At 42.2% G+C, this 17,820-nt stretch overlaps 1 protein-coding gene across 4 annotated transcripts in view; it reads left to right on the top strand.

Moving 5' to 3' along the window:
• The window catches only part of LOC117812539 (actin-binding LIM protein 3-like), a 78,490-nt gene that overhangs the window by 15,503 nt on the left and 45,167 nt on the right, over positions 1-17,820 (top strand). For all 4 annotated transcript variants that reach the window (XM_034683386.1, XM_034683385.1, XM_034683384.1 and 1 more), the window contains exon 3: positions 15,804-15,987. In XM_034683386.1, the coding sequence (XP_034539277.1) occupies positions 15,804-15,987 (184 nt within the window). The remainder of the gene's footprint in view (positions 1-15,803; positions 15,988-17,820) is intronic.

Here is a 17,820-nt window from a genome sequence, read left to right as displayed (position 1 = left end):
GGTCGGTTTTACTCCCCACGTCTGCAGATTTGAAGATCTAGTGGATGATTTTTATTTATCATGGATAAGTGCTAGCGCTAATTAGTATAGCCACATAGCTACATGTTCATAGCTGTAGCTGTAGCTGTGTACCAAGACACACGTCGACATACTGACAAATAAAACAACAAGAAACACTAAATCTGTGACCAATCCTTCATAAAAGGTCCCGCTGCCTTTCTGGCAGAGGTCGGTTTTACTCCCCACGTCTGCAGATTTGAAGATCTAGTGGATGATTTTTATTTATCATGGATAAGTGCTAGCGCTAGTTAGCATAGCTACATAGCTACATGTTCATAGCTGTAGCTGTGTACCAAGACACACGTCAACATACTGACAAGTAAAACAACAAGAAACACTAAATCTGTGACCAATGGTTCAGAAAGGTCCTGCTGCCTTTCTGACAAAGGTCGGTTTGACTCCCCACGTCTGCAGATTTGAAGATCTAGTGGATGATTTTTATTTATCATGGATACGTGCTAGCGCTAGTTAGCATAGCCACATAGCTACATGTTCGTAGCTGTGTACCAAGACACACGTCTACATACTGACAAATAAATCAACAAGAAACACTAAATCTGTGACCAATCCTTCATAAAAGGTCCTGCTGCCTTTCTGGCAAAGGTCGGTTTTACTCCCCACGTCTGCAGATTTGAAGATCTAGTGGATGATTTTTATTTATCATGGATAAGTGCTAGCGCTAGTTAGCATAGCCACATAGCTACATGTTCGTAGCTGTGTACCAAGACACACGTCTACATACTGATAAATAAAACAACAAGAAACACTAAATCTATGACCAATCCTTCAGAAAGGTCCTGCTACAGGCGCCTCTTCGTCAGGATCAGATTCAGAGGATTGAAGTAACTCTATCTCTGAGCAGCCGTGTATATTCAGCCAACATGTAAACATTAGATCAACGTGCTGGAGAGCCGAGGCACATCCACTTCCTGAGGGGGCGTGGTCAGAGAGAAAACAGAGTGTTCTGAGGAGGAATGAAGAAGAGGACTTTTCAGGCTGACCAAAATCTGATTTTAAAGTGTTTTTTTGAGCATAAACTTTAAAGACATGTTTTGAGGACCTCTTAGACCAATATATGTTGATGAAAAAAGCGTGATATGTCCCCTTTAATACTGTATGAGCCGAAGTGCAGATTGAGATCCTCAGGCAGATTTTACTCTGCGTTTCAAATTCAAAAATGAAATAAAACTCATAAAACAAACTTTTATCGCAGAGCTTTTCCTGATTTTACCTGAACTTTATTTTATTTTACTTGATTTTAATTTTAACGGTTTGAAAAATATATATTTTGGAATATTTGTATTCCTTTAAAGTTCTTTTAAGGGAATTTCATGTCTTTTAAAATATGTTTTATTTCCTTATCTTGTCTTTTATGCCCTGCTTGTTTTATTTTACTGCCCATGTAAAGCACTTTGTAACCTGGCTTTGAAAAGTGCTCTATAAATACAAATATTATTATTATTACAATCAAAGATGATCTGAGTCACCAATCTGTGCTTGAGATCTAAATCCCTGTGTAGAGGTCTCTTCTGTCTCTGAAGGAGCTGCTGCTGATTCAGCACACAGCAGAAGTGGGATAAAACCCTCAGCTTAGGGGCAACAGGTGGGGTCAGGGTGAGGTCAGGGTGAGGTCACGTGGTGTCACCAGGTCTCTCTTGGCAGGAATGCCGTGAAGCCAGCTGACAACTCCTCGGCCCCGTTGGAACATAAAGCCTCAGTCAGCAGGTTCAGGCGGCAGCGAGAAGCTTCGTCCTGACTGTCCCTGAAAGAGTGAAATGTCATGTGACAGAGGGAGGTAATGGATGGCAGCAGACAGGCTCACACTCATTGAGATTCTGGGAGTTCTCTGCTGTGGCCTTTCCTGCCTCCTCTATTATAATTACACTGTAAATCTGAAAAATGAAAGCTTAATGAAACGATGTTGGCTCAGACACACTTTTCTGCTCTTTTAATGAAAGTGCTGACAGCTTTAACCATTTTTAGAGACACATTCATCTGAGCTGAGGGCTCGGGCTCATCATGGAGGAATCGTGGGCTCGTTCTGCAAACTGCTTCTGAGAGTTTGGATCTGTTCACAGATCGTCTTTCTGCAGTTGTGCATGTGGGTATAGAAATAAAAATGTCTGACACTTCCTGATGAATCAATTATTATTTACTTTCTGTCTAGAAGAGAGAGGAGCGTGTTTATCAGACCTGCTGAACCATGCTGAAGGTTCGTCTTTATTAGAGCAATATATTAGCAGAGAGTCCAAAACAGAACGTTGATCTATTTAAGATGCACTAACATCAGAGTCTACAGCCATGCGAGCAACTCTGGTTTGAACATGATGCCAATGTCAGTATGAAAGTATTCTTAAAGTGACAGTGACGCTATACTTGTCACTTATGCTTCTGCTTAAATAATAAGACCAGTCTTATATCAGTCAATCTTTATTCATATAGCACCAAATCAGAACAAAAGTTATCTGAAGACTCTTTCCAAACAGAGCAGGTCTAGACCGTACTCTATGTTCTATTATTAATAAAGACCCAACATCAAGACAGGATAAGATCCAGTCCCATCTTACAGACAGGACTCAGTCTGATCTCATCTTAATCCACCATGAGCAGAGCACTTTACAGCATTTAGCAAGTTACAGTGGCAAGGACAAACTTCCTTTAACAGGCAGAAACCTCCAGCAGGACCAGACTCATGTTAGACACACATCTGCTGAGACCATGTTGGAGAGAGGGATAGAGGGAGATGAAGAGAGAGAGAGATGATAGTGATGAGATGGATAGTGGGGTTAGGGTTAGGGTTAGGGTTAGGATTAGGGTTAGGGTTTAGGGTTAGGGTTAGGGTTAGGGTTAGGGTTAGGATTGGGGTTAGAGTTAGGGTTAGGATTGGGGTTAGGGTTAGGGTTAGGATTGGGGTTAGGGTTATGATTAGGGTTAGGGTTAGGATTAGGATTAGGGTTAGGATTGGGGTTAGGGTTAGGGTTAGGATTGGGGTTAGGATTAGGGTTAGGATTAGGGTTAGGGTTAGGGTTAGGATTAGGGTTAGGATTGGGGTTAGGGTTAGGGTTAGGGTTAGGATTAGGGTTAGGGTTAGGGTTAGGGTTAGGATTAGGGTTAGGATTGGGGTTAGGGTTAGGGTTAGGGTTAGGATTGGGGTTAGGATTAGGGTTAGGGTTAGGGTTAGGGTTAGGATTGGGGTTAGGATTAGGGTTAGGGTTAGGGTTAGGGTTAGGATTAGGGTTAGGGTTAGGATTGGGGTTAGGGTTAGGGTTAGGGTTAGGATTGGGGTTAGGGTTAGGATTGGGGTTAGGGTTAGGATTAGGGTTAGGGTTAGGGTTAGGGTTAGGGTTAGGATTGGGGTTAGGGTTAGGATTGGGGTTAGGGTTAGGGTTAGGATTGGGGTTAGGATTAGGGTTAGGGTTAGGGTTAGGGTTAGGATTAGGGTTAGGGTTAGGATTGGGGTTAGGGTTAGGGTTAGGATTGGGGTTAGGATTGGGGTTAGGATTAGGGTTAGGGTTAGGATTAGGGTTAGGGTTAGGGTTAGGGTTAGGATTAGGATTAGGGTTAGGTTTAGAACCAGAACTAAACTTAAGCATACAGAACCAGAACCAAACTCATGCTAACAGAACCAGAATTAAACTCAACCAGAACAGAACCAGAACCCTACCAGAACTGAACCAGAACTGAACCAGAACAAAACAGAACCAGAACCGAACCAAAACCAAAACAGAACCGAACCAGAACCGTACCAGAACTGAACCAGAAACGGAACCAAACCGAACCAGAACCGAACCGAACAAGAACTGTACCAGAACCGAACCAGAACCGAACCAGAACCGAACCAGAACGGAACCAGAACCGAACCAGAACCGAACCAGACTTGAACCAGAACCGAACCAGAACCGAAACAGACCCGAACCAGAACCAAAACAGAACCGAACCAGAACCGTACCAGAACCGAACCAGAACCGGAACCAAACTGAACCAGAACCGAACCAGAACCGAACCAGAACCGAACCAGAACCGAACCAGAACCGAACCAGACTTGAACCAGAACCGAACCAGACTTGAACCAGAACCGAACCAGAACCGAACCAGAACCGAACCAGAACCGAACCAGAACCGAACCGAACCAGAACCGCACAAGAACCATACCAGAACCGAACCAGATTTGAACCAGAATCGAACCAGGTCAGAACCAAACCAGAACCATACCAGAACAGAACCAGAACTGAACTCAAGCAAACTGAACCAAAACCAGAACCAAACTCAAGCAAACTGAACCAGAATCAAACTCGAGCAAACAGAACCAAACTCAAGCAAACATTATTAATGTCCTCAGGTTGGCATTGAGAAAAATCAGATGCCTCAGCTTGGATGGGCTGATCCAATTTCTCAGAGGCCAGAGGCTGTGCTTGTTGATGCAGGCTCACACATGGTTTGTGGTCTGTGTGGACAGTTAATAGGAAATGGCCTCCTGATTTGAAACACAAATAAACCAGATGTCTCTGAGGAGAGGCCAAGCCTGAGCAGCTCCCACTCTGTCCTGTTTTTATCCCTCCGCCTTAACAGCTTTCCATTTAGACAGTGATAAAAATGTGCATGCCATCAGGGGGTGAGAAAAGAGGAGAAGGACCCGGAGATCACCCTCAAGTGTCTCTGCAGGACTCTCTGAAACAGAAAAAAGAACCTCTCTATATATATACTGTATACACTCATGCTTAGAAAAGATTGAATGCTTGACTTTTCAAACATAACTCTCCAACAACAAATGTACATCGCATACACTCGTGTGTGTTTACATGCAGTATGTGTGTACAGCACACACAGAGGCGTCACAGTGAACAGATTTACTCTGAAGCAGACTGAGAAAGGTCAGGCTGACACTTAACGTTGTGCAGCAGCAGCTTCGCCATGACAAGAATACCATATCAGAGGCAGAGGAGACGGAAAAACAAAACTACTGTGAAGTGTTTCTTGTGTTTGAGAACAATGTCCCAGTTCTTCTGTCTTATATGAAGAACTTGTTTTCAAATAAAGTGTGAAATAAACTTCCAGTTTGGGGAGAAAAATGAAAGTGACCTTATTTACCAGAAACAATAAGCGCTTCATGTCTGTGTTGGGAACTCAGTTGGATTTAAATTGAACTTCTACAATCTTCATTTCTGTTGAAGGTTTGAAAACTTCTGGTTCAGAAAGAGTTTGTGAGGTTGTAGGAGGTCCAACGTGTTCCAGTGACTTACTCTGTTTTGATGATCAGATGTCTCTAAGGAATAGACTGTGTAATAAATGGACGTAGTACAGGGGCGTTGCTAGGCATAAAGCTCTACTGGGGCACAGGCCCCCTACTATTTCCCCTTCCTCACACACACACACACACACACACACACACACACACACACACACAGACACACACACACACACACACACACACACACACACACACACACACACACACACACACACACACACATTTTATGGGCAGGTGTTTTCTCGCGCCCTCTAAAGAGATCCAGAGCTTTTTTCTAGTTAGTGAAACCAGTGCTCACAAATGTGTCATGTTGTCATGTTTCATGTGTTTACCAAACATCCTACATGAGAAACAAAAAGCTGCATCTCTATTTAAAGAATATTGTAACCAGGGAAAGCTTTCAAACCATTGTGAATTCAATGATGTGTGTTTTTTTTTAACCCAAAGCAGTGCTGGGGGATAGTGGGACTTCACTTGTTTAGGAATTAATGAATGTATGGGAAACACTGCGGTGGATGCAACACATTAACAACTACGCCTAAAGTATTTTCCTTTACTTCCCATGGCCAGTCCGCCCCTGATACTGGGGCACAGCTCATTTATACTGAGGGACGTGCCCCAGTAAAGGGGGTCTGGCGACGCCCCTGACGTAGTATCTGTGACATCATCCATCTGTTTTGAAGCCGATCGTCGGCGGGTGTCATATTTAGGCGTTTTTCGTCTGGAGGGACCTTACCCTGGAACTACTTGCGTTTCGACCGGTGGACCCAGGGTCTAAATTTAGTTCAGGGGTAGATAATCTCCCCCCTAAAAAAACCCTGCTTCTAGGGGGGTAGTACTTTTCAAAGGTCCCGGGACTTTTCGTGTTGAAACGTCTTTGCTACTCACGCTTATCTCCTCTGTTGATTCAGTGAATCCATCTGTGATGAAATATAGCACCATCTAAAACAGCGCCTGCTGAGTCTCTTCATGCTAACAGGCTAACTGTTGTGTTGCTCATAATGATACCTGCCTGTCCGTCTGCTTCTATGGTGTCATCTGTGATGAATGGCATTCCTCTTTGTTATACTGCCCTCTACTGGTCTGGTGGTGTAGTGAATTTACTTTTTTTCCTCCATACGTCACTGGCCTGATTTACACAATCTACCCGGGACTTCAGCCCACGGTTGAAACACAGACAACAATGGGGGCACAGGAACCTTCTAGTTCCGGGGAAAGTAGTTCTGGGGGCTAAAAGACCCCGAAACTCTTGGTTGAAATGCATCTTTGGAAATGCTGAACTCAACCTAACGTCTGAAAAGCTAGTGTGAGGTAAAGAGGCGGGCCTTTAGCCTTTTCACTAACAGCTACAGGATGCCCACCTGTCAATCAAGTCAGCCATGACCTTATTTGGGCAAAACTCGTAACTTAAATATCTAGGAAAATAGCGAGTTTTAAAATATTTTGACCCCCGTACAGTGTGTGCTGATAGAGAAATGAGCTATTCAGACCTAAACTGTTTTTTGAACCAGGCTGTAAACATGTTTATTTCTGCTGTAAAGATCGTCTTCTTTGAATGGGTGTGTATGTGGTTTCCTGTGTTTCTGCAGTCAGCCTCTAGTGGACGCTTGAGGAACTGCAGTTTTCTAGCACTTCTGCATGGGCTTCATATTCTAAGACTGGAAGTTGCCGCTTTGGTTGCATGCATCAAACGAATGAATGCCTGAAGGAAGAGAGAGACTGTTTTAAAATGGGCAGCAGCAAAATGATAGGCTCACAATGAGGGTGTGTTGCAGTGCTATTGCATAGATATGACCAGGTGATGAGAACAGCTGATGACCACACGTGAGTGAGCATGCATGGAGGAGGGAGTGTAATGAATGAAGGGATTTTAAGCCCGGAGGTTGCTGCTTTGGAATACGTTAAAAATGAAGCCTGCGTTGGGAAAACATGCCAATAGTCTCATCTTCATATGCAATCATTCTGCACTTCCATGTCTCTCTGCAAAGTCAGTGAGACAGCTGCAGCTGATTCAGAACCCTGCTGCTCCAGTCCTCACTACAAACAGGAGACTGAATCATCCTCCAAAGTGCACGTTCTTAAATCTTCACTCTCGTTCCTTTTTTTGGCCTTGAAGTTTAAAAGCACTTAAAAGCCAGAGAAGAATCCTGATCTGATGCTCTCATGTGAACCATGCAGGCCGTACCGTCCCCGGGGTCAGAACCAAACACTGAGAGCTAAAGCTTTAAGGTCCCTCTGTGTGTCACACTTTATTTATCACACTGCAGCTGTGCTCTTTCTCAAAGCCTTTAATGATCTGTGTAAGTACGCTTCCCTTGTTGAATTACCTTGTCATTGGAAGGTGTCGTACTCGTGCCTTACTCTGCTGCTGCTGCTGCACCACTTTCAATTAAGCTGCCTTTTGCAACATCTTCAATCGTTTATAATCCAATTTATGGTTTGTGTAATTGCAACTATCCAAGTGTTGAAATGTTTAATCAACAGCAGTGCAATGTTAATACCTGAAGTATATTAGAGCATATTTTTTTACAGGAGCTGAGAGTTACAGTGACATGATTCAGTCATTTACAGGCGACGTTAAAGCCTCTTTGAAATCTAATGATGTGTTTGGCTTCAGACTCGACGTACCGTTCACTTAAATGTTGCTTCCCCGTCGTTAAGTCTTCAGGTTGGCTCCAATAGACACACATTAGGCTGCTGGACTGCTTGCTACAGTAACTCTCTCTGTCCTCCCCCCTCCCCCCCTCTCTCTCTCTCTCTCTCTCTCTCTGAGCCACTTAACACGCTGGCTTGGATCAGATGGGATCCATTCACTCCTCCAGGTTTAGAGCCATTAGCTTAATTAGATGCCAGACTTTCAATTCACTGTCAGATATCTTGATCTGTGGGCTTCCATTCAGACGTCTAACTACAACTGGGTGCTGATGTTTAACGTGCACTGTCACAGGGACCGGTACAGGATGTTTTGGCTTTGAACTAGAAGTGATTTCCTTCATTTTAGAGACTCAATAATGAGCCGATGTGGGTTTTATGGTCACGTAGGGAAATAAATATGAAGCAGCGGAGTAGACGGGAAATATTAGGAGAGGAAGTTCTGAGATTTTGAGATTAGAGACATAAATTTCTGTGGAAGAAAACATCTTGTTCTTGCAAGAAATGACTCTCAGTGTGCTTCCTTTGTTTTATGTATCCTTGTTTAACCCTCAAAGAACGGGACTGCGGGCGGCGGCTACTTGTTCTTAAATGTTTGATAACTTTTAAACCGCTAATCCTATCAAGAAGCTTTAAAAACTCAGTGACAGTGGACATTCTCAGCTTTCCATTTAGTGCTGTGCGATATGGACAAAATGTTATATCCCGATATAGGTGATTTTATATCCTGATAACGATATATATCCCGATACAGTATTTTTCCTTAAAATGACATGAAATGAATGGCAGTTTTCTCTCATATTTTTCAATTTATTTATGAAACACATATTTTATGTATAAAAACATAATAAAATACAGTATATACAACGACAGTATATACTGGAACCATGTCTTGACATATGAATTTAGCGATGGCATCTGTAATTTCGCGGTGTCTGCGGGACTGCTCGTCGTACGGGATGCCGTTGACCAACGATTGTTTCAGACTCGTTTGGTGTGTTTTTTTCTTTTCATCACTGGGTTGTTTTGATGTCACGTTAGTGCTTTGTCGCAGCTTCACGCTGTCTCTGTACTGTTCTTCGTGTCGCGTCTTTAAGTGGTAGAAAAGATTAGATGTGTTCGAGTCGGTCGTAACGACTTGTTGGCGACATGTTTTGCAGATTACCGTTTTCTGGTCGGTGTCCGACTTTTTAAAACCAAACCAAAGCCAAACCATGGAATTGCGGTTCCCTCTTTTCGGCACCAACTCCTCTTTCGGTTCTGTTTCCACTTTGTTTTCCGCTAAGCTCTCCGCTTCTGCCATGTTGTTACATCCATGCTCTATCAGTGCCGTAAACTAGTAGTTGTGAGTGACGTAAAAATGCTACCGCAAAGTAGTAGCGGTGCTGCAGCTTACATTAAAGGTGACATATCATGCAAAATTAACTTTTTAATGGTTCTTTACCTGAAATATGTTTCCCTGGCATGTCTACAAACCCCCTGAGAATGAAAATAATCCATTCTGCCCCTGTTCTGATTTCTCCACCTTTCTGTAAATGTGTGTGAAACGAGCCGTTTCAGACTTCCGTGTTTTTGTTACGTAACAACAATATCCGGTCTGTCACGGAGTCAGAGCTCGGAGCTTGTTCAGCCCATAGACTGTATAAAATAATACTGAATCCCTCCTCCGTTTTTCATTACCTGCACAAATGTGTGCTAACAAGGAGCTTAGGAGGGAGGCATGCTAGTTGTAGGCTGTCTTAATAAACACAAAGGTCGGTTTTACTCCCCACGTCTGCAGATTTGAAGATATAGTGGATGATTTTTATTTGTCATGGATAAGTGCTAGCGCTAATTAGCATAGCCACATAGCTATATGTTCATAGCTGTAGCTGTAGCTGTAGCTGTAGCTGTAGCTGTAGCTGTGTACCAAGACATACGTCGACATACTGACAAATAAAACAACAAGAAACACTAAATCTGTGACCAATCCTTCAGAAAGGTCCTGCTGCCTTTCTGGCAGAGGTCGGTTTTACTCCCCACGTCTGCAGATTTGAAGATCTAGTGGATGATTTTTATTTATCATGGATAAGTGCTAGCGCTAGTTAGCATAGCCACATAGCTACATGTTCGTAGCTGTGTACCAAGACACACGTTTACATACTGATAAATAAAACAACAAGAAACACTAAATCTGTGACCAATCGTTCAGAAAGGTCCTGCTACAGGCGCCTCTCCGTCAGGATCAGATTCAGAGGGTTGAAGTAACGCGATCTCTGAGCAGCCGTGTATATTCAGCCAACATGTAAACATTAGATCAACGTGCTGGAGAGCCGAGGCACATCCACTTCCTGAGGGGGCGTGGTCAGAGGGAAAACTGAGTGTTCTGATGAGGAATGAAGAAGAGGACTTTTCAGGCAGACCAAAATCTGATTTCAAAGTGTTTTTTTGAGCATAAACTTTAAAGACATGTTTTGAGGACCTCTTAGACCAATATATATTGATGAAAAAAGCGTGATATGTCCCCTTTAACCTGCATTCATCATCGTTCATACAATGTCAGTGAAGCAACAGAGCTAGACCAATACCCTACACATGAAAATAACAATATAAACGACAGAGGGTTATATCGTACGGTGGACGTTTTTATATTGCACTACGATTTATATCGTAATATCGCACAGCACTATTTCCATTGATACCCAAATTAACTCATTCAGTATATTCAAAGTAAATTCAGTAGAGTCTGGCGCCCCTAAAGATGGTTTAGGTCTTTAAGGGCTAATTTGTTGTTTTATTTTCCAAATAACAAGAAAGACGACATTAGAACAGTTTTTCATTATTTCATTATTATTTTGATTATAATTATAATAATAATGCATTTTATTTATAGGCGCCTTTCTTGACACTCAAGGTCACCTTACAACATTAAAACAAACAGAGTTTAAATAACAAACAGTAAATAAAACACAGTTTAAAAAGTTTGAAGTGAATGGACAGAGGAGTTGTGGTCAGATGGAGTAAGCCAGTTTAAACAGATGAGTTTTGAGTTTGGATTTAAAATGTAGGAGTGAGTCAGTATTACGGAGGTCAGGTGGGAGAGAGTTCCAGAGCTATGGTGACAAGGCGAGCAGGAGGGACAGTGAGGTGGATGGAGGAGGAGGATCTGAGGGTGTGACGGGTGTGGCAGTATGGAGGAGGTCAGAGAGATATGGAGGGGCGAGGTTGTGTTTGGATTTGAAGGTGAGGAGAAGTATTTTGTAGTTGATCCGGTCTGTGATGGGGAGCCAGTGGAGCTGTTGCAGGATGGGTGTGATGTGGTGGATGGAGGCGGTGCGTGTGATGATACGGGCGGCTGAACTTTGAACCAGTTGAAGTTTATGGAGGGTTTTGTGGGGGGAGGCCAAACAGAAGGGAGTTGCAATAGTCCAAACAGGAGGTGACGGGGCTGTGAACAAGAATGGCGGTGGAGTGGGGAGTGAGGGAAGGACGGAGACGGTTAATATTGCGGAGGTGGAAGTAGGCGGACCGGGTGACGTGGTTGATATGGGAGGTGAAGGAAAGGGTAATGTCGAGGATGACACCCGGACTCTTAACCTGAGGGGTGTGATGGGAAAAATACAGACATGATAGTATGTTGTTCTTGCTTTGATCAGAAGCTAGAAACATTCACACATACCAAACCTTCTGTGATTTGCATATTGTTATCTGTTCCCATGGCTGAGGAGCAGACCATAAGGTGAGAAGTCAGGAAGGTGACCAGGAAGCAAGAGGTGATAAGAAACTCTCTTGTTTGTCTTACAGTTCTTTGAAGATGCTTAATGATGTGTTAATATTATTCTCTGAAGAGGATAAGTAACGTGTTGTATCTTCACTCTGGGTCAGTTGAGCAGACCTTGTCTCGGTTGTTAGATCACTCTGCCATCTGACCGCTTTGCAAAGCTCACTGAAGGCCGGAACAAAGCTCACAAAGACAAACCGTTGTTGTTTGAGTCTATCATTTCCAGATTTCCACCACAGGGGAGGGGAAGAGGGGCGAGTTGTGGATGGGAATAGAGAAGTTATGGAGTTTGTTTAATGTAGATTTTGTGCCAATTAGAAGAAGTTCAGTTTTATTGCTGTTTAATTTGAGGAAGTTTGAGGTGAACCAAGATTTTATTTCAAGGAGACAATCAGTGAGGGAAGAAGGTGGAAGTGAGGAGTCAGGTTTAGTGGATAGACACGCATAGCCATGCCGACATATTCAGGGATCTATTATCTGTCCATGGGGCAGCCGGTTTGCTACATTTGTGACTTTATGAAAATATATAAAAATATATATATTATTTTATTGTGTACAAAAAAAAGACATTTGACCCAGAGGTTGCACAAAAATGTAAAAAGTTTGATCTGTTTGTAAATTTGGAAAGAGAATAGTTTTAATGAAGAAGTTGCAAAAGGTAAATACTTTGCCAAAGACTCATGGGAAGTTATTTTTAGCATTTTTATTTTAAATGAAAGTAGGTTAATTTTTTTAACCATTTAGCATTTTTATTTATTTTATTTTATTTGTTTAATTTAATTTAATTTAATTTAATTTAATTTAATTTAATTTTTCTAACTTGACAATAACAGAAATATTCGACTGAAATTTTATGTTTTTTCCTCTGACTCAATAAATCCCAGAAAATATCAAATTGATGTTTTTTTGTATTTTTAAAACTTCAAAAAAAATGTATTGGCTCTTTATTTCTTTGTTATACATCAGCCCCAATAATCAGTCACAGTCATGTGTTGTTTTTATCCCTCGAAAGGCTCACACTGCTCTCATGTCTCTAAAACACAACTGATGGAAAGCCCCAGTAAGCCCCCCCCCCCGCCCACCTCTCTGATAACTGGAGCAAATCATCGCTCAGGTACTTTTGAACTGTCTAACCAACCAGCTCATCAGCAGCCCCCCTCACCCTCCGCACAGCTGGACCAGAAGCAATCATTTGGCTGAGAGGCTTTGCATTTGCTAAATAAATAAAAGTCATACATCATGCTGTCAGTGTGTATGCTAAACACAGCGGGAGTATCTGCGTGCACACGTGTGTCTCTTTACTTGGACATCTCACTGTCTCAATACCCGTAATGTTCTCATTATGTATGCGCATGTGTCTGCACCACATGTAATCTAAAGTTAGACGCATGCAGAAGCACATTTATGATTTGTACAGGTACACGTATAATAATGCAGTGTTTGTTTTTGCGTGCACAGACGAGAATGACATACTGTATAATTTAACAGATTAGACAGTGACTGCTCTAATCCCCAAAACCAGATTACAGTATTAACCCTTTGGAGGTCAAAAGGACAAAAGACTGCAGTCCCAACAGCCCCTCACCCTCTATACTAATACTCACACACACTCACACACACGCACACACACACATAGAATGAATGTCTGACCAATCAGAAAGAGAAACCATCAGGATCAACACAAGAGACACGGATCATGTGCATTTATTTATTTATAGGCATGAAATTATCAGTAATATCTGATTAATGCGTGCTAACTTCTTATTTGAAAGTAATATTAAGAACTTCTTGATCTTAAAATGAATAGAGTGGGGTGCTGGTGGCCTGGCTGCAGTCCTCGTTGCAGGACAGGTTCGATTCCCGGCCGTGGCCATTTCCTGCATGTCTTCCCCATAGACTGTAAAAAATATGGACGTAGGATCCGTGACGTCACCCATCTGTTTCTGAAGAGCTGTTTTGAGACCAATCGGCTGCGGCAGCCATATTGCTTCTGTCGAGCCAGTGTGACGTAAAGAGGCGGGCTTTGAGCCTCCTAGCCAACAGCTGCAGTGTTCCTGCAGGCAGCTGTGTCTCTCATTGGAAGACTAGTAATCTCAATATCTTCTAAATTACCAAATTAGAAAAAAATTCACCCCCCTCACAGTGAGAGGACATCTAGAAATGAGCTATTCAGACTACACTCATCTTTTGTACCAGGCTGTAAACATGTTTATTAATGCTGCAAAGATCGTCTTTTTCCCATTCATGTGTATGTGACTTCCGGTACTTCCGGAGCCAGCCTCAAGCGGATCCTCGATGAACTGCAGCTTTTAACACTTCCGCATTGTACTCATATTTTTAGACCGGAGGTTGCCGCTTGATCTTCCCCCGCTCTCTGCTCCCCACGTTTCCTGTCTCTCCTCAGCTGTCCTATGGAATAAAGGCAAAAAGCCCCCAAAAGTCAAACTTTATTTTTTTTTTTCTATTTTTTTTTTTCTCTTTCAATATATTTATTCTTAAATAAAGATTTCACAATACACAAAAACCCCACAAGGAAAATAAACCCATAATTCTCCTACAGAAAACATTATCAAAACAAAGCAAAACAAGACAAAAAAATAAAATAAAAGACAAATTTTTCTTTTACAGTGTTAGTACATGCAGCAAACACAACCTGAATTATGTACTGTATACATTTAACATTTGAATGTTATACATTTGATACCCCTATACTTATTACTCTTACCCATTCTTCTTTCAGATAAGTTGCTATTGGTGACCAGTCTGTTATAAAAACTTCAAGAGTGCCTCTGAGAACATGAGATAATCTCTCTAATGGTAAAATAGACATGAGTTTTTCATACCACATTTTAATGTCAGGAGGCTCTTCATCCAGCCACTTCTGGAGAATAGTGAGCCGTGCCGCATAAAGAGCAATTCTAAGAATGTATCTGTGTTTTCGTTGATAGGTTGAATCTAATACCAATACAAAACTAAATGGGTTTAAAGGAACATCAATTTTAAATATCTTCTTAATTTCCATTTGGACAGATTGCCAAAAACTTTGAACTTTAGGACAAGACCACATCAGATGACTTTAAGTACCACAGTTAGTTTTACATTTACAACAAAATGATGAGCTCATGGAATCATATTTATTTCGAATAGCTGGGGTAACATGCAGTCTATGAATCATTTTGTATTGCGTTTCATAGGATTTGTTAGAACATGTAATTTTCTTTGCATTTAACAGAATATTTTTCCACATTACATCATCTAAGTGGGACTCGAAATCTTCGCTCCAACTTGTTTTACTCTTTATATTAGAAATTTTAACAAACATTTGAGTATATAAATAACTTAGAATGTTCTTCTTTAAAGATGAGGCCTTAAGTACCGTCATTTCAAGTTGATTCACATTCAAACCATGTTTTTATATTGGAACAGCTTGGATGTAACTCCTAAGCTGTAAATAACGAAAAAATTGTGTTTGAGGGAGATCCAAATCAGTCATAAGTTGAGAAAAGGATTTCATAGTCCCACCTGAGAGGAGGTCTTGTATTTTAAAAATACCAGCATCCCTCCATGCTCTAAAAAATCAAACTTTAAAGAAGAAAGGTACTTTATTGATCCCCAGGGGGGAAATTCAATTATTTCACTCATGCTATTCTGGACATGCTACACATACAGTTTTTTTGGTATATACATACAAATGCACACACATGCAGTGAACATGCTTAGGGGGAGATGTCAGAGTGAGGACACTGCCATTAATCAGTGCACCCAGAGCAGTTGGGGGTTCAGTGCCTTGCTCAGGGGCATCTCAGCATCTCAGCAGTGCCCAGGCAAGTGAACCAGCAACTCTCCAGCCACCAGTCCACTTGCCAAACTTCGTCCATACTGGGACTCGAACCAGCGACCCTTCGGTTCCCAAGCCAAGTCCCTGTGGACTGAGCTACTGCCGCCCCCCTTAAATGAACAGAGTTTATCACTTCAAGCCATTCTACACCTTCACACACCGCACGTTTCCATGCAATCACTCTGCCTTGTATTACTGATCACTAAAGTGAGCCGATCTTGTGTTTCTGACCTCCCTCTCTGCAGTGTGCGGCTGTGATCTGGTGCACTCGGGCTTCTTCCACCACTCCGGCGAGTACATCTGCACGGAGGACTACCAGCGGCTCTATGGGACCCAGTGTGACAGCTGTGAGCAGTACATCACAGGAGAGGTGGTGTCTGCGCTGGGGAGGACGTATCACCCACACTGCTTCGTCTGCAGCATCTGCAGGTCAGGAAATGAGCCGCCATGTTTTACATCTCAGGGCCGGCTAATCAAGAATAATCTACTCACAGTTTTAAAGTAGGGACGCACTGAAATGAAAAATTCTTGGCCGAAAATGAGGAAACCAAGGCCGAAAACCGAAACACCAAAATAAATTATTATGCCAATTATTAGTAGGGAGACCGGGGACAGTTGTAACGTTTCACTCCTTGGATTTGAGATTAAGCCATGCATTTTCTGTTTGTGTTGCACAGGCATGTTCTAGGCCATTTATTAGCAGACACTTGAAACTAGTTTGTATATCAGTGAACATATCAGACAACCAGGGTGCGTGACCCTCATCTGGTTTCTGCACTCTGTTCTCCTTCTCCTGCGCTTCTCCGGCCCCAAGCGGGTTCTCCTCATCCATCTCAGCCTGGATCATTCCTCATGCACGCTGCTTTATTCCCACATCCAAGTGATGATCTTTATAACAAGGATCAAGTCCAGTCGCGATGAAGTGCAGAGGATCCGAATAGATCTCGGTGAAACGTGTGCTGACAGACTCTAAGAGTTTACTTGTCATTGTTTTCACTCAGTAGTCCATCTCAACCTCTTTGCTTAGAAGACCCTTTAGTGCTGCCGTTAAAGGAAGAACAGATGCAGACATGTAGGCCCTTATCCAGACAAGCGTGCTGCCCTCGGTTTTTGCTTGCGTCATCACAACATTCTGTTTCGGCCGTGTTGTTTCAGTGATAAAAGTATTTTGGCCGAAAACCGAAAAATGCACTTTTGAGCCATTTTCAGCTGAAAAATTTCGATGGCCGAATTTTCAGTGCGTCCCTATTATTCAGTAAAAGTTGTGATGCATTGTAAAAGTTTTTCTAGTAGTTCTAGAAGGAGTTTGTTGAGTCCTGGAGGATCCTCCCTGCAAAGCTTTATTTGAAACTTGTGACTCCTAAAACAATAGCAGCTAATTGGATTCTCTCAGTGAGCTGTGCACTGTTGTTCTTTCTAATGACTTTGCAAGTCTGTACACAACTTCTTACAAACCATAGGTGGCCATTAAACACAGTGAGAGTGTTCCCCACATGTAGACGATTCATAGATGGCATCCTAAGTATATTTTCAGCTGCTAAAGTGTAATACTAACCACCATCTGCAGTCAATGACTTACACCAGCTCTTATTGCTCCCTGATCACCTGCTGTGCCTCATGTTTGCCCTGTAGAGGATCAGAGAGAGAGGTCCTTCAAATCAAGTCTAACTGTCAGTCAGAGCAGAAAAGATGGATCATTGGGTTTCAGTTTGCTTATGTTCAGAGTTCTTGGACTGAGTTCTGTGTGTGTGTGTGTGTGTGAGTGTGTGTGAGTGTGTCAGTGTGCGCTTGATCGCTCTATTGAGTGAGAACACAGTGTGCTGAAATTGCGAATGAAGTGTATTCATCTCGAAAGTCGCTGAGTCAGCACATTGGAATAAAAAATTGTGTCTCTCAAATGAGATTTTGTCGAAGCTTTGAGGAAACTACCTCAACAAGCACTCTGAGAGCGTTCAGGGAGAGGAACTTTCACCAGTGAGGAGACATTCAGCATACCGACGAGCCGGGGAGAGTACGGAGCGAGTTGTTTCATCTTTGTAATAAAAGTGAATGAATGTGCTCGTTCTGGAAGTTGTTCTCCTGACTACATTATGTTCATGAGCTGAAAGCAGTTATATAGGAAGACTGTGTAAGACTTTTTTAAATGACTAGACAGGAGACCATTAAACTGCGGCATCATCCAGCTTCCTTTCATGATGCAAGATGAGAATCTGCTATAATCAATCTTTATTTAAATAGCACCAAATCACAACAATTGTTATC

Source organism: Notolabrus celidotus, chromosome 5 (genome assembly GCF_009762535.1).
Source record: "Notolabrus celidotus isolate fNotCel1 chromosome 5, fNotCel1.pri, whole genome shotgun sequence".
Taxonomy (NCBI): domain Eukaryota; kingdom Metazoa; phylum Chordata; class Actinopteri; order Labriformes; family Labridae; genus Notolabrus; species Notolabrus celidotus.
The sequence above is the reverse complement of the archived record's forward strand: the minus strand, read 5'-3'. Positions and strand labels throughout refer to the sequence as shown.